The sequence below is a fragment of the Drosophila navojoa genome, chromosome 5 (assembly GCF_054131105.1).
Source record: "Drosophila navojoa isolate 15081-1374.11 chromosome 5, UAZ_NAV_1.0, whole genome shotgun sequence".
NCBI lineage: Eukaryota > Metazoa > Arthropoda > Insecta > Diptera > Drosophilidae > Drosophila > Drosophila navojoa.
The window spans coordinates 21,910,984-21,937,508 of record NC_142893.1 but is presented as its reverse complement, the minus strand read 5'-3'; the positions used below and the strand labels follow the sequence as shown (position 1 = coordinate 21,937,508).

Genomic DNA, 26,525 nt, shown 5'->3' with positions numbered 1-26,525 from the left:
ATGAATTCAGGTGTGGGTGGGCGAATGTTTTGTTTTAGCACAGGTAATTTGAATAAAATTTGTAATACGAAACGGGACACGCATACTAAAGACGATGGCCCCAACTTACGGTTCATGTCCAGGATAACTTTTTTGGTCAGCGCCGGAACGACATGGCCATTGGTGGCCTGGCAGGTGTACATCTGGAGGAGAAAGTAAACAAAATAGCATACATATAATAAATAAATTGATTTATGCGCTAGGCAATAATTGGACTTCTATGAATACAATATGCGACACAATATTGCCGATAATGGGAGATTATAAATCAAGCAGCCTGAAGAGGTGAACATTTAATTTTAATTGCCTGAAATGTTCGGCGAACACGCATAGCTCCTTGTCGCCCCTCCTCTGACCTCCCCCTCTCACACTCTCTCTCTCTCTCTCTCACTGCCTTCCTCTTCCTCTTTATCTAGCCGACCCCAACCACGAAAATGTTAATCAATTATGTTACGTTCCGTCGCAGTCAAAGTGGCTCAAAGGCTCGCTCTGTTAGCCGGCATATCATAAATTCTGTAGCCAACTTGGCGCTCGGCGTTGCTGGCCGTTGGTAATGCGATACTTTCTGGCCAGGCATACAACAGCATACACGCATTTCCCATTTCCAATTCGGGCATTTTATTGAGGCACGAAAATTGTAACGATGTCTAATAAAAATATTTGCATAACTTGGGGAAAATTAAAACGCGCTGCTCAGTCTGTCAAACTGTCGTTTTTGGCTAGGAAATTAGGTCATAAATTTCATTCGGGTTATACAATATTTCTGTCGCATCGACCACTCGCCAGGTGGGCTACCCCCCTCGGCCACGCCCCGCCCAGCCCAACGGCTGACCGATGTGTTTATCGCCAGTGTACAATGCATATTTGTTTGTTTATTTGTTTATATTTATTGTTTTTGCTTTTCTGCTTATGTTTGTTCAGCGTTTAACGGAATTGCTTTTGATATTGTTGCATAGCTAAAGACCATGTCGCATTTAAATGCCAATTGAGTTGAGCTGTTAATGATGTTGGAAGCTCGTGGTTCCCAGGCTCCCAGGCCTAAATCAATGCTAATTTCCGGAATACTGTATGGTATTTTTATTTAAATACACATATTTATATACAATACTAGCTGACCGAAATAGCTTCGCTCGGTTATTTATTTAAGTATTTAAAATAAAAAACTTTTACGCACACATAATGTGCATAATCCTTTTTGCGTTGGTAGCTACATTATGAAAACTGTTCAGATATACTTAAAATCATAAAAATGTTGGTATTTTTTTTTTATATTTTCCTGATATCATTTTCATTATTATTTATTTTAGTTAAATTTTATCTAGAAAAATTTATTTGGCTCTCTGTAAACAATATATAAAGTTATTTTACTTTAATTCAAATGAAGTTGTCAAAATATTGAATAAAAGAAGGAAAAACTAGATATACAAAATATTTTAAAGAAAAATGAAAAAGTGAAGTAAATGAAATGAAATTTACAAAAATTTGAAGCAAAAATCTGAATAAAACTATAAAAAACAAACAGCAAGTAATACTATAATATTTATATCTAATATAAATATGTGAATATTATAAATTACTTACATCAAAGTAATAAAAAAATAATAATATAAGGTAATTACAATTAATATATTATTTATATTAATATTGCTTCTCATTTATTTTATTTCTTCCCACGTTTTAGTTATATTATCGCAATTTTCATATTTCATGAAAGATAAAATAGGATTATAATGGTAAATTTGTTTCCCCCTTTTTCATTTCTACTATTTACTAGAACTAATCAAATCTTTCCTCTTCATATAATGGTATATTCATATCAATAAAGAAATGAACTCTCGGCTGTAATTCTGTAATTCACAGAGTATTTTCATATGAGATTTATGGCTAGTCCTCTACGAGTGTGGTATATCTGTCATGTGTTTGCAAGTCAGCCGAGGATTATCATTCAAGAAGGTTCTAATAATTTTTGGATTTATGCCGCACAAGTTTCAGGCATTAATTTGGTTCTGTTCACAATGACTGCGCGAGCACAATGACTGCCATTCACAATGGCCCACAATTTGTACAAGTGGGCCGCTCTATCGGTGACTGGAGCGCACAGCTCTGAATCGCTGGATTAGCGGTCTAACAATATTGTTCATTACACCAAGCCAAGTAAAATCGGCTTAGAATCAACTGCCAACTGGCAGCCCGCCGCTGTCTGCTGTCCACTGTCCACTGTCCACTGTCCGTCCGGCATTGCCGGCTCTGAACAATTCCCAATGCAGTCGCGGCTGCATTCATTTCCCAGGCGCTTTGATTTCTATTAGCCATTGTGCGGACGCGAATGGGGATTGGGATTGGGATGCGGCTGTGACTGTGGCTGTGGCTGTGGCTGTGGCTGTGGGTCTGCGGGACGACACGGCCACACCGCGCGCTGTCATTAATGGGGCGCTGCTTTTGTGGCTAACCGAAATAAATGGGCGGCGGCAGCGGCCATTGTGCATTGGGGCTTAGAAGCGCGTCTTTGTTGACTGCTCATAAATAAGGCTTAAGAATTTGGGGATGTCAGCTGGGCGGCGGCGGCACTTACCGTTAGCAGGTCCTTGCGCTGTATATTCTTGAGGTGCAGCGTGTTGCGCACCGAGCCGTCGGGCAGCACCTGAAAGGAGTCGTCGATAAGGGCGTGCTCGCGCCACCAGGAGACGCGGGGCGGTGGCACGCCGCCACTGGACAGGCAGGTCAAGTTGATGCTGTCGCCCTCCAGATAGGGGCCAGCCGTCTGCTCGCGCACCGCGGCCCCGTGATGGTCCAGTATGGTCAGCTGGGTGGGCGGCACTGCAAATGGAACGAGAGAGGGGGAAGACGGAAATAGATTAGAAAGTCAAGAGCAGGGAATAAGGAAGATAAGAATTAAGTCTTTTGGACTTGGCATTTCTACTCACCGAGGACTGTCACATTAATGCGCCAATTGCGGGTTGGTGATTTATGGAAATCAACGCGACATTTGTAGAGCCCAGCATCTGTGGTCTGGATGTTCTTGATGCGCAAAGCCGGCGGATTTGTGTCATAGTAGAAGTGGGCCTTCTTGTTGAAGACGTTCTCGTCGGCCCAGGGCACGGCCTGGTGGAGCGGACGCCCCCGCGCATCAAAGCTGTCGGTTCGAGCAGAAGAAAGTTAAAAATTTCAATTGTACTCACATACATTTGCATATTTCAAATGTCACCAAAGGGCTTTGCTAATGTAATTGAATTCTGTAAGTGGACTTTTGTTGTGTTGGGCGAAAATTAATATAGATACATGTACATATACAATATGTACAGTTATGTACAAAAGTACACAAGTTGTTGACCCCATTGTATATATAGTATGTGGCACTCTGCAAGTCTGTGCGTTGGCACACCCCAGAGATTAGTGCACATGCCATCCACAGCCATTCACCTGGGCATCGTTTTAATGGTCATCAATCGATTTTATTTGGCAGCAATTAAGCGAGGCGAGCGAAGGAGAAATGCGTGTGGAGGGAAATGTGTGTCAAATCAGAAATTAAATGGGCATAAAAATTGCTGAAAATGCAACAAAATCCACTCGTAATCGCCGTAAAAATAGAATGTCTCATTAACTCTCTCCACCCAATCCAATCAGAACGCCCAGTCGAACAATGGGAAAGGAAATTAAAAAAATATATGGCGAGGAGAAAAGAAAACATTTTTTATTGTTATTGTCAAAGGTTTTTGGTTTATGGCTGTTGCCATGCATTTTGACGAAATTCCGCATGATGTGTCAACGCCTCGATAGCCACGAAGAAGCTTTGGAAGCTACAGAAGCAACAACATATCGTAAATAATCCAAAGTGCATTCGGAACTTTCGTTTTTCATTTTATTTTTATTTTTCATCAAGTTCTCTTGGTTACATTTAAATAGTTTTCCAACTTTCCATCTGTTTTCCTTTATTTGTTTTTGTTTTTTTCTCCTGTTCCCCAGGCACATTAGTTTGCCTTAGCTCGTTCTCTGCCTGTGTGTGTGTGTGTGTGGGGCACTTAATTCGATGACACTTGTAAATTTTTAATTTGCTTTGTGTTTTTTGCGGCCCCCAAGACCCGCCCATGGCCGCTGCTGTCGTTGTTTCCGCTCTTGGCTTTTCCCCCAAGAGACAAATGCAGGCAGCCAAAATAAATTTCGCTGTTTATGTTAATTCGTTGGCCAGCGCGCGCTGTGTTTTTTAGTATTTTGTTTTTTATAGTTTGCTTCAATTAATTAATTGATCAATTCATTCCTTGTTCGTTTGTTTCCCCATTTTTTATTTTTTATTTTTTTGTGCATTTGTTAAGCTGCTTCCATTTAAATTTTTTGTATTTATTTATTTTTTCGAGGCATTTAATTTGCGTTGCCTTTGGCAGCATTTAAGCAGCTTTTAATAGGCATTAAAATATATTTCTCTCATGGCCCTTATCGTAAAACACCAGCAGCATCCATTAACCATTTTTTTGGCGGAAAGAGTAAAAGGAAATATGTCCCAAGCTCTAATTAAGTGCGTTTGTGGAAATTTGCGGGCTTAAAGGGCTTTCACAAACAACATAAAAATTTATAGTAAACAAAATATTTGTGTAAAAAAACGAGGTATTATTTATGTATGCAGCTAGAAGTAGCTAAAGGTCAATCGATGCCCAGTTACACTTAGCTCTGGGCGCATTATTTATGATCGTCCGATATGAAAGCATTGCCCTCGATTATCGCGCAGCTTGAATATATCAAGAGCTTATGCATATCAGGCTACGCAACTCGTTCTCAGCCCTCATGTCGCTGCTGCCGGTGATTTATCACAAATGCACCCAGACTCCCAAAGAAGAAGAAGAAATACATATAAATATGTATATATGTACATATGTGTTTCAAAAGACGATGCAAGAGCAGTGCGAGTAAGTGCCGCATGATGGATGGTTATTTGTTAATGGATTTAAAGATAATTAAATTAGGTTCAACAGCCAAAATTGTGAGCTGCGCCCCAGCCCAGCCCAGCCCAGCCCAGCCACCCACAACAATCAGGCGCCAGCACTATGCGGCCCCCATGTCCAGTTTCCCGAGTACTGCAATATATGCGCCCTGGGCAGCCAGGGGGCCAAAGGTCAGCGATTGGGGCGAGACCAAGTGTCTGCTTGTACCTGGTGCCCCGTGCAATTGGGCAACAAACTTCTCATGTAATTAATCTTCCGACCTTCTTCTTGCCATATGGAAATTTCAATCGTGCTGTAAAGCGTTCTCCAGCAACAACAACGAAAATTTATGAAGTGTAGAAAAAGCAAATTAAAATTGATGGAAAACAATAAAATGAATGCGGGCAGGCGATAGAGAGAGAGAGAGAACGGGAGACAGAGGGGGATAACGCCTTGCTTGGTAGCAAAGATCTGTTGCAGAGGTGCGAGAGAGCTGCGGATGGGCGGGGCCGTAAAGTTTATGGTGGCCATAAAAGCGGCACTCGCAACTGTAATTGCAGTCACCGCAGCAAGTTTATACTGTAGAATTAATCGAACCACATGAATGCACATTTAACTTTGACACTTTGACTTGCCCATAATCGATTCCGGGCGGAGTCTGCGCCGAGGTAGAATCGGTGATGGGCTCTGCCAGCGTATGCAAAAATCAATTTCTGGTCTAGTGCGCCTCAGTCTCTGCTCTGCTCTGTTCTGCTCTGCTCAAGCGACGATGCCTTTACAGTTCAACCTAAAGTTTTTATTCTTTTTTCAGCGTCTTTCTGGTTGACTAACATCAGACGACATGTGGATATATGTATGTATATATATATATATATATATATATACTGTATACTGTCAAGGGCCACCCAGCTGGCAGCATTTGACATACATGGCTCTGATTGCCCCGCTTGTTAAGAATCGCTTGACTGCCAGCTTGTAGCTACACATACAATGAACCTGCTGCTGCTGCTGCTGCTATCGATGGCTGCGATTGGGCCAGGAGATGCACGTACATAGACACATGGTGGCTCGCTCTCTTTCTGGGGCTGGGGAAAGGTATGTAAGTAATGTTTATATCGGCAAATTCAACATAAATGCCTGACGTTAATAGAATTTATAATGAGCGCACCTAGACGCGTGTCTCGTCTTTCGTAATTGGCTCAGCGCTGTGGGTGGAGCTTGGCGGCGGCGCTTGCCATTGGAAATATCAAAAAATATTTGGCACATTTTCAGTTAACTTTATTAGAGGCGAGTGGGGGTGGGGTGGGGGGAGAGCACAGGTGGCGCTTTAATGGCATCTTATGTGAGAGATTAGAGTGCCTCATAATAAAAAGAGATTTTTAAGCGGCTTAGGTACTTGAAGAGATGCCAGAGATACGAGAGATGCCAAAATGAACAAAAGTTAATAGAGTTTTCATATTAGCTAGGATAATTTAATGCTATAGCTTATTCCTATACCAGGTACTTACGTGTAGATGGGCTTCACATTGCCCTGGCGATACCAAATGACCAGCTGCACCTTGTCGGCGATCATGGTGCCCGGCATGAGATCACAGGGCAGCGCCACCTCGGAGCCCACGGCCGTCAGTACCTCCGACAGGGGACCTGGAATGAGCGAAGGAAGCAAGGAGAAGGATGTCCATTAGAAATATTAACATTACAGCAAATGCAAGGCAAGCGACTGCCGCTAATTGAAATATGTGAACTTTGACATTGTGCGTGAGGCGAGTGCGTGAGTCTCCCTCTCGCTCTCTCTCTCTCTCTCTCACACACGCAGAGCGTATGGCATAACTATAAATTGACTGACAGCTTGATTTCCTTTGATGATAAGCTCGCGCTGAAAGGGTAAGCAAACTCGAACCGAGCCGAGCCGAGCTGAGCTGAGCTGGTATGGAGTCATCATCATCAGCAGCTACGCATCTACGACGTGGCCATGTCACCGAGCCAGCGGAGCCAGCGTGTGGCGCCTCGCAGCTAGCGGCTCGCGACGTGGTGTCGACATCGATGGCGACGCGCTGTGCGTGCCGCCCGCTGTGGAGCAGCAGCGGCAACAGCCGCTCGGCTGGCGGGCAATTAGTTGTTGCCCCTTCCCCAGCCTCAGCTGGGTGTAGCTGAGGCCGCATTCGACAATTGTGGCGATATTGCTATTGTTGCCTTTCTTGTTGATTGGTATTTGGTATTATCAAAGCATTTGTAATTATACAAATTATATTTTCCATATTTTCAACGGCAATGGGCGTGTCGTACGTGCCTATCTGTATGTATGTCTCCATGCCCCACTCCACTCTGCAGCACTCTCCACCCCTCCCCGCTGGCTTATCAAAGTTTTTTATTCCAGTGAACTCGACTGTGTAAATAGTTTTTCATTTTGCTGTTTGCTTTGCTGTTAAGCTCTTCAAAATATTAATCAATAGTTATCAATTGGATTCGATGGGATTATCGAAATAGACTTTTCCCGCCTCTGGCCGTTAATGCAATTTAATTAATTTAATGCATTTTTATTTCTCCTAATTGACACCATATTCTATATATATATGTATATATATATTACTGCTAACTATGGAGCTCCGCCTTCCGCATGCAGAAAGTAAACTAAGCAACTTTTGTGTCCATGGCTGATTAATTGTCGTCATAAGCGACGAGCGCCAAGCGCCACACGCTCTGCATGTATAATCGAATGGATATGCCAAAGGGAGGAGGGTGGGCGAATTATTATTAGCTAATGAATATTCGTGCACAGAATGGAATGTTGTGGCATGCATTGTTGCGGCTACTCAAGTACGCCGAATGAACAGAGGGCTTCAAGTAAAATTAAAAAATAAATAAATGAAAATTATGTGGAATTGGGAAACCTGTTCGTCCAAGAATACAACAATTTTGAGTTGGCCTGAACTGGGCCGAGTTTATTTCCATCGATTCGCTTCGGGTTGATGAAATGCGAGCGGAACCATTCGCCCTTCCGCTTCCACCAGCTGTTTCACATTTATTCAAAGCTCCATTTGGGGCGCCATTACCGGAACATGAGAAATGGGCATGGCCATTAGTTATGCCCATGGACGAATCGAGAGAGATGTGTCAAATCAGTGTAACAAATCGAAGCCCTATATATCTATCTATCTACATACAGAGGAAAACCTACTTAACCAAATGCGCCATGGGCTGGAGGCGCCAAAAATATGACCGCAATTGGTATCCGAACGAATGATTTAATTCATCGAGGGCACATGCAATTTGTTTGGCTTCACAACTAGGCGGGAATGGGGTCAGCAGATCAAAGCGATAAATGAGTTACGGATGAAGACGGGTCAGCCATCTGTGTAAGTTGTGCCGGCAGCTCCAAGCTCCAAGCTGAGTGCGTCAATGGCTAATTGCGACTGCGATGGGAGAACAAATGTTCACACACCATTCAAACAGGCAGTTGCCGAATTCGAATCGAATCGAAATTGATTCGAAATGGGCATTTGAATGATCCGCTGCAAGCTTTTGCAATTGTCATTTGTCGGCTAGGTCAGCTGATCCATTCTGACGGAAATTAGGGGGGACCAGCCGCCCCCACGCCCAAACGCCCCACACGCAAAAGATTTATTGTCACACGCTCTGAATTTGACGCATTGATTGAATGAATGAATCGGTTTCGCCTGAAAGTGCATTTCAATGTTGTGTCGCATCGTAAATGGATTCATTGTAAATCCGCTGCGATCTGGCACTAGTCCAGGCCCTGGGTTTATTATTTATCTAGTCAACAGCATTCTGACAAATTTGCCGGCATCCGCCATTCACGGCATGGCCCCACCCCACCCCCATCCCGTGTGGCGCGCCTCGCTGACGGACACTCGGCTGTTAATGGTGCATACAACAAATTTCTTGCATGATGTATTCTATAATTAAGCAACAACATGGATCGCACAGGCCCCGTCTCTGTCCATGTCCCCGTCCCTGTCTCTGGGGCCGGAAAAGTCGCTCGGCCCGATGTTGTCGCCTCATAATTGTGCCACTTAATGTGGGCGTCAACATGATGCGACCGACTTCTTCTTCTTCTACTCAATTGCCTCGCTTCGTTCGGGGCATTTACAGAGTTGCTTTCATGTATAAAAAGGGAAGAGGAAGAGGAGAAACATAAACAATATTCAACACACAATCTAATATGAGGGCGGAGTTCAACAAGAATTTCATATTCCAGAAACTCAATTTATGAACTTTGAACATTAATATGCATGTCGATAGCATAAAATTCGTGGAACTCTCCAATAGAATCTGTCGATATTCATATGGTACATAATATATATAAAATTGGCTCTATTTCTGCTACCCGCTACACAATGCTTAGATAAATACCCAAAAAAAGAAAACAACCAGGTGTTTGATCTTTTGTTTTTGATGCTAAGTAATCCATGCTAAGTGCAAGCCAATTAATCAGTCAATCAGCCAATCAGTCATTCAGTCAAGCTCGACGCTGGCCACCACGTAAACGAGCATTTTATTTATTTATTTACGCCTGCAGCTCGAAATTGAAATGAAAATATTTTGACATTCGGCTGCGTGCGGCGAGAGAGCCAAGACTCTATTGTACAGCACGGGGTAATTATTTAGATCATTTGTTGCTTTTCGCCCACGGGGGCCCCGCTGCAAATGGAATATGGGAAATGGAGAATGGGAAAGCAGAGACTGCCCTCGAGAGCTTTTCGTCGCATTCATAAATAAGCAACAACAAGAACTTGGCGCCTCTCGTAAAACAAACACCAGCAGCAGCAGCAGCGATCCAAACAGATCACCAAATAAATCAAACAGAATGTTTATTTCGTTAAAAAACAGGAAGAGGAAACCTATGGAGAGACGCAGGAGTCGGAACGTTGCTGGGAGTAGTTCATGAAATATCTGCTTAGCTTAAAAAGTTGATTAAGAACATTGAGAGACGGAAATGAAATGTGCAGAAGATTGATGAATAAGACTTAGAAGAGAATTCATGCAAATCCCAAGCGAGTCAACTACTTATGTCCCATTGCCTCGTTTCGTTAACCTGTCGTAGAGCTAATTATGCCCATATGCTCAAGCACTTACAACGCCTAAGCTGGCCATTATATAAATATCATTTATTCACTGAGCCATGGCCACGAGATTTTCTATTGTTTTAGAGCTGCATGTCCGCAAAATTGACTCGGGCTGGCGACAAATTGGCAATGACTCAAGTAAAAGCCGCCAACGATTCAATAGGCGCCACTTGCCAAGAGCAACAACAACAACAACGACAGCCACAACAAAGGCTTTGATTTTTTTCTTTATTGCCGTATTGTCAAACAGCAACAGCAACAGCAACAACAACAACAGTAGCTACTCTGCACGTGACCATTGACAATTTGCGATTCAAGTTGTTGGCCATTTATGACCCGCTTTGACTCCGTTCATCCCCCCGCCTCCTCCTCACCCGCAGTCAACTGGGCGTATTCGCCTCGCTGCTCTGTTCGGTTCATTTTTTGTTGTATGTATTTTATTTTGTTGCCGTTTATTTGAGTTTGGGCCAAATGGCGCACACTGTCAAGAAGTTTACTCGTTGTCGTCGATTTGAGCTTTAATATTTCCTGCAGGCACATTTGGCGACTCTTTGGGCCTGGGCCCCAACATCAAAGCGCTGGCGGATGTGCCCATTGCCCTGGCAGCCCATTCACTTGCTGGAACCGACGAGGCCCGAGAGTCATAATACGATGCCGATTGCCTACGGCCAATCGCCGCTCCAGTGACAATCTCACCTAAATTAACTCCAAAATTAGACAAGTACTTTGATTGCTAGCCATAAGAGTTCCCAGAAAATATCTGAAATGTCCATAAAGCGCCCTTTCTTATTTGCCGGCAAAAGGAAGTTATAAAATATGGAAAATATGTGTGTGTGCCATAGACATTTGATTGGATTTTCATTAGATGGGATTATTATGCATAAAAGTACCGTTTGGTGCGTTTATCAAAGCGTAAGTCCGGCCAATAACAAAGCCCATGCTTGCCCTGGCGAAAATTAAATAAAGATTGGGTCAACGGCTGCTCTCCTCCGGCTCGACCCTTGTCGACTGCATTATTATAATAAATTTGGAGTATTTTCAACTCTGAACAATTGCATATTTCATGTGTGTCTCATGAATATTAATTTATGTTCAGCCATATAGCATGTATATATGTATATAGGGGTCTATAAATTCATAACAAGCTGCACTCGGCCCTAATCTATGTTCGAAAATCTTTGTGCAAGCGCAGCAAAACTAATTTTATGATGGATTACCTGAGGCAAGGGTGGACGAGCAATCCTAACTCTAGCACTGACGGCTCCACTGGTTCCATCGTGCTGCAGTTATCGCGTTCGCTCTGCTGTCCATCAAATGCAACGCAGCATGAGGCTCGCCACGCTTATCACACACGCACGGCTCTCCGCCTCCTTTGCGCTAATAGAAACCTCAAAAGGCATTTTCTTTTGTTGACATTTGTAAAATGCAAACAGAACACGCAGAGGCGACTACATAGATAACCGAGCGCGGGCAGCGGGCAGCGGGCAATGGACTAGAGCGAAGGTCTCGATGGTCTCGATGGCTAGAGGCATCAGTCAAAGTGATTAGATCATGGCAGCGGGCATGTCTGCGGATGGGATAGATAAGTTAAGCCGCTGCCAGCTCGGGGCGGGCTCCATAGAAGTGGACGCGCCTTCAGTTGTGGGAGCCTCAATTAGTTCGATTTTATTGCACCCGAATGGGCATAAGAACCCTCTGAAATGGTTATGGCAACGACTTCTTCGCCTATTTGGCCCGACCGTTGCCAGTTTGCCAGTTCTCTTTACGATATTGACACTAGAAATCGTGACTTTTTCATTATGAACGGGATTTACACGTGTTTATGGCAGCCCATAAATGGGTCGCACTTGGTCGCCAGTTCCGTTCCATTCCATTCCGTTCCGTTCGGTTCGGCTAGGTAAGCAAGGGTAAGTTGGCAAGTAAGTCCCCAATTGACGCTGATTGTTGCACAAATCTCGCAGGTGCAGACCCGGCACTAGTCCATTTGGCTAGGATCTTAGCCAAGTGGAAGCGCCATTGTTCGGAGAGTGCTTTGCAAATGGAAGTTTGCTTTGAAGTGGACTCACTGGCTGACACCTTCTGACAAATAGTTGCAATAAAATGTCTAAGTGCTGCGTGTTGTTCTCGTTGGGTCGGGTGCGTCACTCCTCCACTCGAGTGGGAGACTGGCAGGAGTCGGTCTGTTTTCCTTCTTTTTTCTGTTCGGCGCATCTCGGGCGGTGCCGTGGCCTAATCGCTGGGTAACATGGAATTCCATGCCGCATCGAATTAGCTCTTCTAGCCACGTCGTTGACAGGCACGGAGCGCACAATGTGAGCCCAGAAAGAAGATATTATGCAAAATAATATATAATTTTGATAGCACCCAATTTGAGCCTGTCATAACAAATGTGCTGAAACAAGTCCTGAATATGTATGCCCAAAAACCGAGCTCTATCCCAGCCCCCCATCCTGACGCGGCACGCAACAAAATTTCTGAATGAAAGAGGAAAAAAAATATATATATATACATATATATATTGCAGCAACAACAACAACAAGAACAACAATAACGGGACAGTAACCGACGACTAAGAAAAAAATCGATATATGTAAAAAATGTTTGCATGACTTTAGGAAATTTAGCAAAGTTCTTTTTTGTTGCTGCTCTTTTGGACAGCCTGTGGGCTGGAGTCCTGGCCGCTTGGTTCGGGCCTGCCCGAATAAAGCTTCATTGATATGAAAAATATCTTTTAAATGCCATAAAGTAGCTGCCGGGGCCTACCGAGGCGGCCCCTGTGAAGAGCGGCAAAAACAACACTCATAAAATTAATATGATATAATAAAGAAAAATTTGCAAGCTGCCAAAACCATAACGATTGATTCTGAATTATAGCCAGCCGAGGCGGGGACGCTGGCTAAAATGTTTTGATTCGTGTGCTTCGCTGGGGCTGCGGGTGGGAGGAGTTGCGCCTTCAAAGGCCACGTTGCCGCAATATGTTTTGTGGGGCTCAAAGCGAAACCGATTCGAATAAATAACACGGGCCGCATAAAATCAAATATGTTGCGCTATCGAGAGAGTGAAATGCCCTGGCTCCGATCAGCCGTGGCAGACGTTGCGGACGTGGCCGCAAGGAATTTCCCGGGGATTACTGCGCCACTTGCTCAACGCAGGCAGGAGCGGGAGTGGAAGCGGCAGGAGCGGCGCATCGGCCGGGGGAGTATGTCAAATTAATCACGGCATTGTTCAGCGCTTTTCAAAATAATAAATACTTCAGCGCTACTATAAAATAAATTACTCAAAATCATTTTACTATCGCCGCGCCACAACGAGCCGAAGCGAACCGAACCGGATAGAATGGAATAGAATGCAATGGATAGAATAGAATGGAATGGAATGGCATATGTTGGTTGGCTAGATATGTTTGGACAGTTTTAAAATTTGGTTTCACTTTTCTCCTCTACCCCACACTCCAAGCACACACACACACACACACACACAAATAGTGCTGTGGTTCCGTGCCCGCGCTCGTTGTCATGCGTTTTGTGTGTCAACTTCAAATGAAATGAAATGTCTGGGGAATTTGTAGATCATTAATAACCTCGCACACAAAACAACAACAGAGAAACGCATTGGGCCACTTAGGAGCCATGAATGGGCGTTCGACTAGAGACAACAAAAGCAACAGCAACAGCAACGGCAACGGCAACAGTCGCCAGTTGTCAGTTTGGCCCTCGCCTCGTCGCACTGTCGCATTGTGCGAGGGAGCAGCCGAACTACGTAATAAAAATGCCAGGCGAACCCCGAGCGGCTGTGGCACAAAATTGGAATAGCAAAAATTAATCACAGCGGGAGAATCGAATGAAAAAAAAAGAACGAGAAAAAATAATACAGAATCGCTGCTGGTTACAAGACACCTTTTAGTATATAAATACGCCAGCAGAATATTTCAAGCAACACGAGATCAGCTGTTGTTTACTCCCTCGGGTGCCTACTGAGTGCGAGGGCCAGATTTCATATAAATACATATATATATGCATATATATATGTATATTTAGATATACATATGTATGCGTGCATGAGCGAGTCGTTAGACAAGTTGTGCGATTATCAATCAGCAGCAAGTTTCTCATGGCGATGTCAATCAATTAGAGTCGATGTTATAGTTTTAAATGGCAGGCTAACTTCCGATTTGGAATATCTCAATGGGTCTCGGCGGAGCAGTCTTTAATCAATTCAATTTAAATTCTGCAAAATATAGACTGCAGCTGTATAGTGGCATCTGTCGAGTGTTAGACGAGCAGTAATTCATTGGCCGACACAGCTTCTGATACGCGCATAGACTTTGAGTGCATCGAAACTACACTGTTTTGCTAGGCGGGAGGTTTGATTTGGATGCAGAATAGCTAAAGACTGAAGCGTTTACACACTGTGGATCATGCGGATCCATGATGAAAGCTTACAATCTTTTAGTATAGAATTTCAAGTAAATTATTTAGGCTTAACATAAATCCTTTGCATATTAACACTTACTGAGCCACTCACTACATTAGCTTGAACTACAGCTTTGAGTCTATGCTGCAACAAATTGAAACTAAAGAGGAATACAAAATTTAAATTAGTTTGTAACTTTCATTCCAATTTTACCTTACCCATCAACTTAATCATCTTTGGTCAAGTCAATATACAAGCAATCATTATCTGGTCCTCAGTTAACTTTTGGTTTGATTAATTATATTACATGTTTAAAACACTTATCAGTCATATGAATCTGACTTTCAATATTTGTAATTAATCTGCTGCTAATCAATGCTCAGTCCGTTGTGATTTATGTAGACGAAATGAATTTCACTTCCCAGTTCAGAAACGTTTTAGCTTGCAAGTTGCAACCAATTATCAATCCGTAAGCTCATTAGAAATGCATAATAATCGATAGACATTCAACACGATGCTTTATCCCACCGATGGTTTCAATCATCGATATAGTTTATGGCCTTATCGGTTGGCTTACCATCGTTAAAAGAATTTAAGAAATTGAATTGCAGTAACAACATAAAATTATATCAATTTAAATCTCCGAATCTAACTAAGAATAGTTAATTTATAAATAAGTAATATTGCTCATGCCTTGCTTTATATTTTATTTGATAGAAGAGAGCCAGCTGGAAGGTATAAATATTTGTTTACGCTCTCAGAAAAAGGAAATTAAATTTCCTTTGAATTATCTGTAATAAAAAATGTGTAATAAACGATAAAAAAATTTAATTTTTAATGGAATTCCAGTTGATTTAGCTATAAATAAGACGATATATCCACATTGGGCAAAATTCTATCGATATATCGTAAAATCAATCCTTCCCAACACTATCAAAGATACAACAGCTCTGAGCACTGTTTCCATTTTGGCTAATTTTAAGCTAGATTTAGCACATTTTGAAATCAAAAAGAGCCTCTAAAACACATTTGAAACTGCTTTTAAAAAAAACTGTAATTATCTCTAACCATATGTTATATGGTTGGTATAATTATTCAAACAGCAGATTATTTAACCAGAGTCCTTCAACGTCAATCACAAGTCAAACGTGGGAATATATTTTCAACCTTTTTGGCCAATCTACTGCCAATCGTTGCTCAGTCTATTGCATCAATTTTGTGAGTTTTTTAGCCAAAATGGATTTCACTTACGAATTATCATCTATCAATCCGTAAGGTCATTCTCTTTCAAAAGTATCTCAATCAAGCAGGATTCCCTTGATTCACATGTTGATTTCTCGCCGACTTCTCTATGTATTAGTACATACATACATACATACATCTATGGCAATTTAAGCCTCTGCGATTCATGCAGAATCGAAATAGAATTCATGTGCATATTTTCGTTGTGCTTTTCAGCTCACAAGTTTTTAGTTAAATCCGACCCGTCCGGCCCCCTCGATAGAAAAGTGGCACAGCAATTTTCCATTTTCAGATTCGCATTTTCCTATTATTATTTTGTTCTCGTTGCATTTCGTTTAGTTTTTATTATTTTCAGTCTGTGCTGGCGTTGTTTAGGGGTTTTTTCTGTGTGTTGTAGGAGGAGAGGGTAGAGGGCAGGGGAGACAGACACAGCCACTTCCGCCCCAAGTTTTGGCTTTGTTTTTGTCTACTGCCACGCTTTTTTTAACACTGCACTTGGGAATACGAACTAAACTGGGGTATAGAAGTGGGGACTAGACCCACACCCCCGACCCGCCCATGCCGAAGTAAAAATCTTCGCCACTAGCTGGGTCCATAAAATATGGCGTGTGCATCGCTTGCTTTGTTTGCGTTTAATTTGGAGCGGGAAATGTCAAAAAGCTACATAAAATTGAGTAAACAAACCATTAAAGAAGATTATGAGACTTATAAACATAAACTAAACGAGAGCCAAAAAAGATTGAGCTGCCAGCAAATATGCAAATTGAATAGTGAAGTGAGGAAAAAATAAGAAAAGCTCCGGCTTGGCCTCTCTTGAATCGTTGCTAACTTAATTACCAAACGGCTCGCTCGAGACTTTTGTCAGTTTAACAGTTTTTAGTTTTTAGTTTTCAGTTTTGAGTTCTCAGCTCTTGGCTCAGTTTTTGGCTTTCAGCCTTTAGTTCTGCTCGACAATTTTGAAATATGCATTAAGTCTTTTTTCGGGTGCGCACTCATGAATATTCAACGCAGCCAAACACTTTTGATGAACTCGTAAATTTTCCGACATTGCCTTTTAAATATGCATGAAAATTAAATTGCCTTTGGCTGCACATAAGCTGATATTTAAATGTATATATTTTGTATTTTATTGCCGAAAGACTGACGCTGTCGTGTGGCGGAACAAGTTGATTTGTATTTTTAGTTGTTTGCCAACAATTTAATTTCGTGGGGCGCTGCTTAGATTAGGCATAGGAAATACTTAATTTCGGAAACTCTTTTATTGCCGAGCGTCTAGCCCACACACACACACCTTTACCTATTGCCAGCTTTGCGCCAAGATTGATGGGCAGATAATGTGACTGATAAATCTCCATTACGCAGCATCCTTCTGCTGCCTGCCCTCCGTTGAGAGTTAATTTGAAGGCGCTGGAGACAATGATTTGATTTTTGGCACTGTCATTGTCATCCTTAGCAAGGTGATTTGTGGGCACGCCCAGGCATTGGTAGCCTGCCAGCCAGCTTCCTCTTCATTTGTCATAGCCCACAGAGGCAAATGCCAAGTGATTGAGAATAGGCAAAGCTGAAGCTGAAGCAGAAGCAGAAACAAGAACAAGAACAGGAAAAAATGCTGCAGCCATAAAATTGTCGATTGATTGGCATCAATGATGGCATTTTAACCAAATCACAGACGCATTCACCACAGATACCCAAATCAAGATTGGGACGAAGGGCCGTCGAATGCCAACGTGTCGTTGTTAAACCAACCATAAACCTCCATCCGAAAGGTGTCTGCCGTCAATTGTGCTCGCATTAAACTAGGCGCGAATTCGATTTATAGTTCCACAGGCCCAAAACACGTCCTCAAATGAGCGAACATTCAGGACACTCGGCTAGAGCTGGGGCAAAATATTAACACAATATAAATTCGGCATCAATCACAAAATCCGATTCCAACACAGATATTTCTCTAAGCGGAATTCGAAATGGAGCTCAAATTGATTTCACTCCAATTACATTCCAATTTTAATTTGAGGATAATTATGCAGTTAGCTAATTAAATACACATCTAAATTTGTTCGCATCCATAAATAAATCCCGTTATTCTATTGACTGGAATTATTTGAAAATGATTTAAATATGAGCATGCCGTAGGCAAATTGTGTTTGCCGAAATGATATAATATCGATTTCGTTATGTAAGCAAAGCAGACAATTTGCTTGTGTGCTCAGACAGTGCAAAAGAGATGGCGTATGTGTGTGTGTGAGTGTGTGTGTGTGTGTATTAAAGCATTTCATGTGAAAATAAATAGTACGAGGCGGTAGCAAGAACAACGGACAAGAGCAACAAACATCAAAGAATGCAGCACAAGCACACACACACATACATACACAGACACACGCCTACACTCAGATATACAGACCATAAGTAGGGAAAATCGCTTATGCAGGAAGCACTTTTCTTCGGGGCTCCTGCTGAGATTTTCCACGCAGCAGCGACTGCCGCTGCTGCTGCAAGGATAAGAGCCCGAGCTCTTATCCTCTAACTCTGCGGGCTCTCTCTGCTGCGCTCTGCTCTGAGTGCTGCGAGTGGTGCGAGAGCTGCTGCTGGTTTGTGTGTGGGAACGTGATTTCAGCATAATTCCTTATATCAGCGCATAAATGGAGCATGCCAGTGACACACACACACACACACCCATATGGAAACAAACACTCACATAGTCACAGTCACGGCCACATGCCGCCAGGAGCCAAAGGACCAAGCTGCACTTTTCCAGTTTAATGCTGCAGGCAGGCAGGAAGCCGCGCGGGGAAGCAAGCCGTCTGACAGTGGTTCTCAGCTCTCAGAGCTCACATTTATCGCTGGCGGGTCAAGTACATTAAAAACGAATGCCAAATTTGTTGAAAGTCCCGGCACACATACATGCATGCATACATACATATGTATGTGAGAGGCACATGCAAAAAGTCCTAGACTCAAACAGCTCGATATGTGACGATGGGCGGTTAAAGAATTTGACTCATCTATATGCAAGACAACGCATTCGTCGCTTCCATTTAGTATTCACGCTCCCTGACACTCTTACTGAACAAAACAATGAGTATATTGCTAAAAGAGAGAATAAACAATGGCTGTTAACCTCAAATAAGAATTTTTTATCAAGTTGTGCATCTAAAACAAATGCCCAAACTATTTTCTTTCTTTTTTATGATTATACTTCAATTAGTATTAAGCTTTGTTTTTAGTTTTATTATTCAATTAATTTTTTTGTATTTTGAATTGAGCAAGAGACTTCTTTAAGATTCCAGTTGTTTTTCATTAACATAGGTATTTAGGTGTTAGTTTAAGTATATAAAATAAAAAATAATTTCATTTTAAGAAATTAAATAATTCATTTTGTAGATGTTTTTAAGTATTTTAAATCAAAAATATTTTCATTTCAAATAATTATAAAAAAATATATTATTTTTTTAAAACTGGTTCGCCTTTTCAAAATATTTTTATATTTAGTTAACTTTAATTTAAAATAAATAATATATATATATTTTTTTTTAGTGTGTAAGTGTAATACAAAAATAAAAAAAACATGAAATCCCTATTTATTTACAAAATATATGTATTTCTTTTTAAAAACGTAACATTATAAATATTTGACTGTTTAGCTATTGAGGTTGGCAAAAAGAAAAGAAAGAAAGAAAATAGCCAAATATTATAATTTTAACTCATTAATAAATTCAGTTATGATATTTATCATTATCTTTCATACTATTACATATTGACCAAATATATTTAGTTTCGTAACTATTTAAAAATTGATCAAATTTGATTATTCAATTATCTATGCCCAATTCACAGCTCTAATCTCATTTTGCCTAATTTACTGCATAAATTCCGCCAATTTTACAACTCTACTCTCAATTAATATATCCAATTCTAATTTACTGCTACATTTCAAATAAACTACATGTGCATATAACTCCTCAAGCCACCCACGACATGGCGCACACAGGACCGAATCCGAACATCATTCAGTTTTCGAAAATCGAAAATCATCGAGTGCCAATTTACAATTTGTAAATCGAAAAGGCAACCGACGCCAATGCGCAATCCGCAATTCCCATTCCGCAGGCGGCGTATGACCAACAGGCGGATGAATCGCCAACGCCAACGCCAAAGCCAGGCCCAAGCCCCTGCCTTGACCGCGCATCAGCATACGTACATACATACGTACGTACACACACACCAGCTAACACTCAGACACAACCGTGTGGCATGCACATCGATAGGTGTGTATGCCAAAAGCCGTATCATGAAATTCGAGCGCTTTAAAAGTGAGCCCATTGATTTTTGTGTTGAACGTGTCCTTGCATCGCACCGCACCCCTCTCTCCTACGTCCCTTCTCTCACTCTCTCTGTGTGTGTGTGTGATTGTGTTTTTGGTATTTGTTTTAAAAATATTTCTGGCTTTGCCGCATTTTCATTCATGCCGCACAGCAGCGTCAAAGGCACCAAAACCAAACCATTCACATGCACATTCACATATCCATTCCGAGGATATTCTGTTGCGGGTGGGTAATTTTTCAAGTACTTGGGTGCCATGTTCCCATATTGTTTGCTTAGCTTCTGTGAGTCAAGAGAGCGTAGCAGCAGGAGCAGCAGGAGCTGCCGGCGGTAAAGGGTCGGGATATCCTATGTGTGTTTTATGGTTTTTTCCAATATATGTATTGGGACAAGAAATCAAGGATTAAAATGAACAACATCCGTTCAGGACTTTGCTTATTTGCGTTCGCGCTTAGCGCCGTCAAGGGTTTTGATTTCATCAGCATCAGGATGCTGCGGGTGTCCCAAAATAAAAAATAAAATAAATAAAAAAGCAAAAAAATGCCACCATTTATACAAATTGTTGTACAAATATTTGGCTTTCAAAGTTGCCTGCCAAAAGAAAACAGTGAGACGACCTCTGACCTCTGGCCAAAGTATAAAAAAAAAAACAGCAGCAGCGAGATTCTTTATTGAATTAATGGATTATTTCTGTGTCAAAACATCTGCGCTCTCCTAACGCATTATTTTTTATTATTTTATTTTATTTTCGTTTTGCTTTTTATTTTTATTTTTACATCTGCTTTTATTATTTATTTAAGGCGAGACCCTGACATATTTATGTACTTGTTTTGCCTTTATTGTGGTTCCAAGCGCATAAGTTGTTCATACATATATATATGGAGATTGTTTTATTGGTTTTGTTTTTGGTCAATAATAGCTAGGAAATGAACAATTAAATCTGTGACGAATTCCTGGAATCCAATTACCATTGAAAGGTTCATTAAAAATCTGTGACAAGCTCCTGTCGCCTGGCAACAAACGCTCCGTAAATGTTCCCGTTAAAGCCGTAAGGCTCGTTGTGGGGTTTTTATTTTAGACTGGCCTTGAATATGGTATTATTTACGAATTTCGAGGTATTTTTAGATTCATACGCAACGAAATAACCCTATTTTCGCTTTCAGCGTCAGCGGCTATATAATTGTTTCTCCCTCTCTGCGGAGCTGCAATTGTGCAAACTACAAATCCTGCCAAATAGTTTGTTGCATGTTTAAATTACATTACGGGCCACAAAAAAACGGCCACAAGCACAGCTGGTGCACAAATACAAAGAGCGAAGCACAAAAAGCCATGTCAATTTTCTATTCCAATTGGCCAAACATACAAAAGCCAAGGGCTGTCCAAGTGTGTGAGGGGGATGGGGGGGAGGGGTGAGCGAAAGCGGGCAGGCAAATACAGTTGTAGGCTCGTTTTTATTTTTATTAGCCACATTCATTCCAATTGCGGCTACTCACACACCCACACACACACACACACTTACATGGAGTTGAAGCGGACATGCCACAAATTGGCCAAAAAGGAAAATCGAGGCGTTTGGTAAACTTTATTTTTTCTTCGTTCGCATTAAAATGCACTTGTTAACAAGCAATTTGTCGGGGAATGGCAGATATTTGCTTATCGCAGTCATGAAATCAGTTCAACGAAATAAAAAAGGTTGAATATTTGATTAGATAGCAACGCCGCCGGCCAATCGGGGGTCTGTTGACCCCGAGCCCTGGCGAAAACGAAAAAAAGGACAACGCTTCCTATTTTGCATTTAATGTAGTCCAAGCTGTTTGAAGCTTGATTGCTAATTGAGGCTTTTGGACTTGGGGGAACCAGTTGATGCACAATATGTACATATAGAATAAGAGCATGAAGTGCAGAGCGAGGATGCACTTATAATTAAGATAAAGTCAGCTTTCTATGGGGGCGAATTATGAGACGCTCTTCCCACACATAAAATTAAGTACTTCAATAAGTCTCAAATGAACAGAGAGCACAAAAAAAATACAACGTAATCTTTCTCAAAGCAGGCCTGAAGAGCTAAAAAAAACCTCATTTCGCATGCGGAGGGGAAATCGGAGCTATATATGTACTTATACTGCTTATAACTTTAACACTTAAGCCGCAATGAACTCGACTTGCAGCACTTGAAAATAATACTACAATATGGTTATGGTTTTACAAAGAGGAGAAGAAGGAGAGGGAAAAGCAAATAGGAAGGCAAGGAGAGTCAAATGAAATCCCCAGTGAAACCAAATCAATTTCAATCAAACAAATGCAACCGTCCGAGGAGAGGCTCAGGCATCGAAATCCACTCAAGTGAACCAATAAAAAAAAAAGAGAGAGAGAGAGAGAGAAAAGAAAATAATACAAACAAGGAAAAGAAATCAAGCCCGAGGCAGGAAAAGTCAAGAAATTAAAGGGCCGAGGGGTTGAGCAGCCCAAAGTGGAACAGAGTTCGGGCATTCTTAGAGTGAAATTGAAATGAAATGCATGTTACAAAATAATTGAGAATAATCGAGTTTAAATCACATTTACTTAACGCTGATGACGATGATAATGACGATCAGCTGTGGATGGCATCGATAACAACGGCAACTGCTGTCAATGGAGCGCGATTCGAGGGCTGCCCTGAGACGACTGTCACAGTTTGTCACCAGCATCAGCGGCAGCATAAATCCAATTACACATGGCACAATTCGAAGAGGAGTATACACATATATACATACATACAATATATATGTACATATATGCAAGCTAGAGAGACGACTTGTATGAGAATTTAGAGCCCACCCCGCAACTGAATCTGAGTCACATCCCGGTCACAGTTGCAGTTGTCACCATCGACAAATCGCTGGCCCAGCCAAGCGCAACATTACAAACTCGAAAAGTGCATTTCCATTTGCCAAGCACCAGAGTAATTAACGGTGGATGTGTGTGTGTGTGTGTGTGTGTGTGTATGCATGTGTGTGTGTATTTGGATATGTGTGCTGTGCTGTATTTCGATGCCAGATGTTTGACCTGAAAGGTTACGCCTTCCCTTCGAAAAGAGTCGAGGCCAAAAGTCAACACACAATCGAGCAAATAGAATTTAATCATAGTAGTGAGCCGTAATGAACCAACAAGGACAACAGCAATCCACAACCGGAAAAGCCAAAAAAAAAAAACCCTAAAATATCCATTGATAATTTGAGGAAAATTTACGAAATTCACTTCATGTGCGTGAAATTCATTTAAAATAACAAAATTAGGTTTAGGTGGGAAAATATTTGGGAAAAGTCTGCTTTCAGGCAATTTTGTATTTCATATTTAATACATATAATTTTATTTAATTTGATATATATATTTCTTAGAAATATATAGACATAAAAAGTTTGCGTCTAGACATTTCATTTTATCTTTTATATATATATATATAATTTAATCTTATTTATTTTGTCGAAGATAAGTCCTGTTAGATAAGATAGACCAAAATTCGAAAGAATTTCCTTATGAAAAAAAACCAAACGATAAAATATATAAAATTTGACAAAATGTCACTTGACATGAAATAAATAAATAAAATAAAATAAAATAGACAAAATTCTGGGTTAGCATTTCATTCTATTTATTAGTTGACTGACTTTTATAATTGAATTTAATTGTATACTTTTAAAGATATTTATTGGAAGCAGCTTTATATAGGAATTTAAAGTCGTATAATGCTTTATACTAATTTTGTAAAGGCTAATAATTTTAAAGAAAAAAGCTAATTTTTTAGATTAATTTTAAGTATACTTAAATGCTTATTTAAATTTTATTTTTATTATACTTATTTTTAAGTATACTTAAATGCCTATTTATTAGTTTTGTATTATTAAATTATTTGTTATAATTTGTTTAGTATGCCTACTAGATCAGATTCATTTATTTAAGTGCATACATATATAGAAATATACAGCTGTAAAAAATACATTTAAACATTCAGTTTAACGCCTGCTTAACCATATGCATGCACTGAATATTTGCCTCACTGTTTTGCAGTCTCTTCCTATTGAAGTCTGTTTATTACCTCGTAAAAAACATATTATTGGGTCTATGATATTTTGTAAAAATTTAAAAAATGGTTAAATAAAAACCATACAAAAAATTCGGCAAGAGAATAACGCCACTCAGTGTTAATTTAACATTTAAATTTGTACATTTTTTATTACAGTACTTTGCTTTCATATATTATTTTTAAATTTATTTGTATTATTTTAATGTATATATAATTTTTTATACATTTGAGAATAAACACGAATGTTGCAGTAAAAAAACATGAAATATATATTTTAATTTGCATAGAACTTTCAAAAGTATTTCTCTCTAGATATTTTGCTTAACCTCCTGCTCCATATGTGGCATTTATGTCAATAGCCACCCCTGCCTGAGCCACTGGAGAGCTCATTGTAATGGTTCGGCAATGCCCAAACTAACCTTTATTCAACAGATATAAAGAAAAAAGTAAAACCTGTCAAAATGTTATTCCCATTTTCTTTTTAATTTAACGCTCATTTTCGAGCCAAACGCAATACAACTGAACCTCCGACCGAGCGCACAGCAACCCCTCCACCAAAGTGTTAATGTCTAAATTGCTTTTCGCTTTTTTGTTGCTGTTGCTATTGTATTATTCGTTTGGGTTCGCTTCGGCGTGGCTCTGTAACCCTGCGTAGCGCTCAGCATTTCCATTTCCAAACATTTCGACTTGTGTTTTTGCGGTTACGCTGTTTATTTTTCAATTGAGGTTTTGACGCAATTCCGTCAATGGAGCTGCCAATGTTTTATTTATGCCACCCCCTGGCTGGATTGCGCCCGAAACGATGAGAGTGTCTGCGTGCGTGCGTATGTGTGTGTTAGGGTATTGTAACCCCATCAGCTGGTTTATATATAGCATGTGAAATGGAATCTTAGACTCACCTTCATCAGCCGTCGCCGGGTGCTGTTCGCCAAGGCAGCCGGGCAGGTTCAGGGCGAGGGCGAAGCCAACGAGGGCGACCCACAGGACTGGCGAGCAGGAGGACTCCTTGCCGCTGTTGTTACTGCAATAGTTGCTCCTATTGCTGCTGTTGTTGGTGTTTTGATAGCAGTTCTTGTTCTTGTTCGTTGTGCACATCGTGGCCATTGCGCGCTGCGGCATTTCGCAGAGTGGGGGGCAGGTGCTCGATCTATTATAATTTTAACTTTGATATTGGCTGCCTTATTTATGCAGTTAGCACGGGGTGTTGGATGTTGGCTGTTGGCTGTTGGCTGTTGGCTGTTGGCTGTCGGCCCCACTCACCTGGCCCCGTCGAACCGTGGAAAAGTGCCTTGCACGTTTCGCGTTGTCAGCGCTTAAAGTTTTCGCGTTGCGTTTGGTAATTTCGCGTTTTTCATAAGTATTTCATTTCGCCGGGGAGCTTTTCAGAGTTCGCATTTGATATTTGTATTTTGTTCATTGTATTGCATTTGTATGCATCTCTCTCTCACACACAAACACCGTCTCTGTGACTCTCTCTGTCTCTTTCGCGCACTAGCCACAGTTTGCTTTTCGCTCTATAAATGTGGTTTTTCGTGTTGTTTCAGTTTGATTTGATTTGCATTTGGTCTCTGCCATAGCCATGCGCCACTGTAAATAGAAAATGGAGAATTTTCACGAATTAGTTTTCAACAACAAAAACAGCTACAACAGCAACCAAATATTGAATTGCAATTGAATTGAATCATTTCTATTTCCATGTTGTGGCTTGCAAAGAATTCTGATCGTTTTTCTTTTGCTAGATTATTAAACATTTTGTTGCCACGGCTCGAGCGGATTATTCTCGAAAACAGTTTTGCTTGTTGTTTTAATCTAACCAACTAAGCCGATTTACGAAAGTGCAGCAAAGCATTTCAAATTTCTGTTAGACGATTTTAACCAAAAATATTTCTAATTACAAAATATGTAATAACAAACATGTTTGTATACAATTACTCAACGGGATTTAATTTGATTTATATACAATTATATTTAAAGATATTTTATTTGGAATAATATATGTGATATGTAATGAAATTTGCTTGCCTCCCTTTGCCTCTCATTTTTCCACTGCCTTTCCAGCAAATACCATACACACACACACAGTCATATTCTTGGCCAACATAGTTTAGAGCAAAGCTGCAACAACAAAGAGTTAAACACTCACATCAGCCCAGGGGAGAGACGAGATGCCTTTGGCATTAGGCAGCAAGGTTGCGGAGAGGTTTTGCCTTTAGTAAAAATAACTCATTTGGAATGCATGGCCTCTGCCGAAGACTTAAGTAATCATTTTGATGGCAACTATTTAAATATTAAAAATGCCTGAAAGCGGTTTCAATGCTGGACAGGCACAGCCTGGGAGCAATATAGCTGATAGATTACAGGCCCACCTCGGAGAGCTGCCAAGTGGCCAGGTTGCAGTTGGTCAGCTGCTGCTGGGCCCTCGGGCGAGGCAAGTAATAAATAAATAAA

The 26,525-nt window shown here is 40.9% G+C and overlaps 1 protein-coding gene across 1 annotated transcript in view; it reads right to left on the bottom strand.

Annotated features, from left to right (window-relative positions):
- side-V (sidestep V) overlaps window positions 1-26,525 on the bottom strand; it is a 50,451-nt gene that overhangs the window by 7,559 nt on the left and 16,367 nt on the right. The window contains exons 2-6 of the mRNA XM_018106708.3: window positions 24,977-25,664; window positions 6,461-6,596; window positions 2,964-3,172; window positions 2,612-2,856; window positions 110-182 (exon numbers count right to left, since the gene is read on the bottom strand). Of these exons, the coding sequence (XP_017962197.1) occupies window positions 110-182; window positions 2,612-2,856; window positions 2,964-3,172; window positions 6,461-6,596; window positions 24,977-25,196 (883 nt within the window). The 5' untranslated portion in view covers window positions 25,197-25,664. The remainder of the gene's footprint in view (window positions 1-109; window positions 183-2,611; window positions 2,857-2,963; window positions 3,173-6,460; window positions 6,597-24,976; window positions 25,665-26,525) is intronic.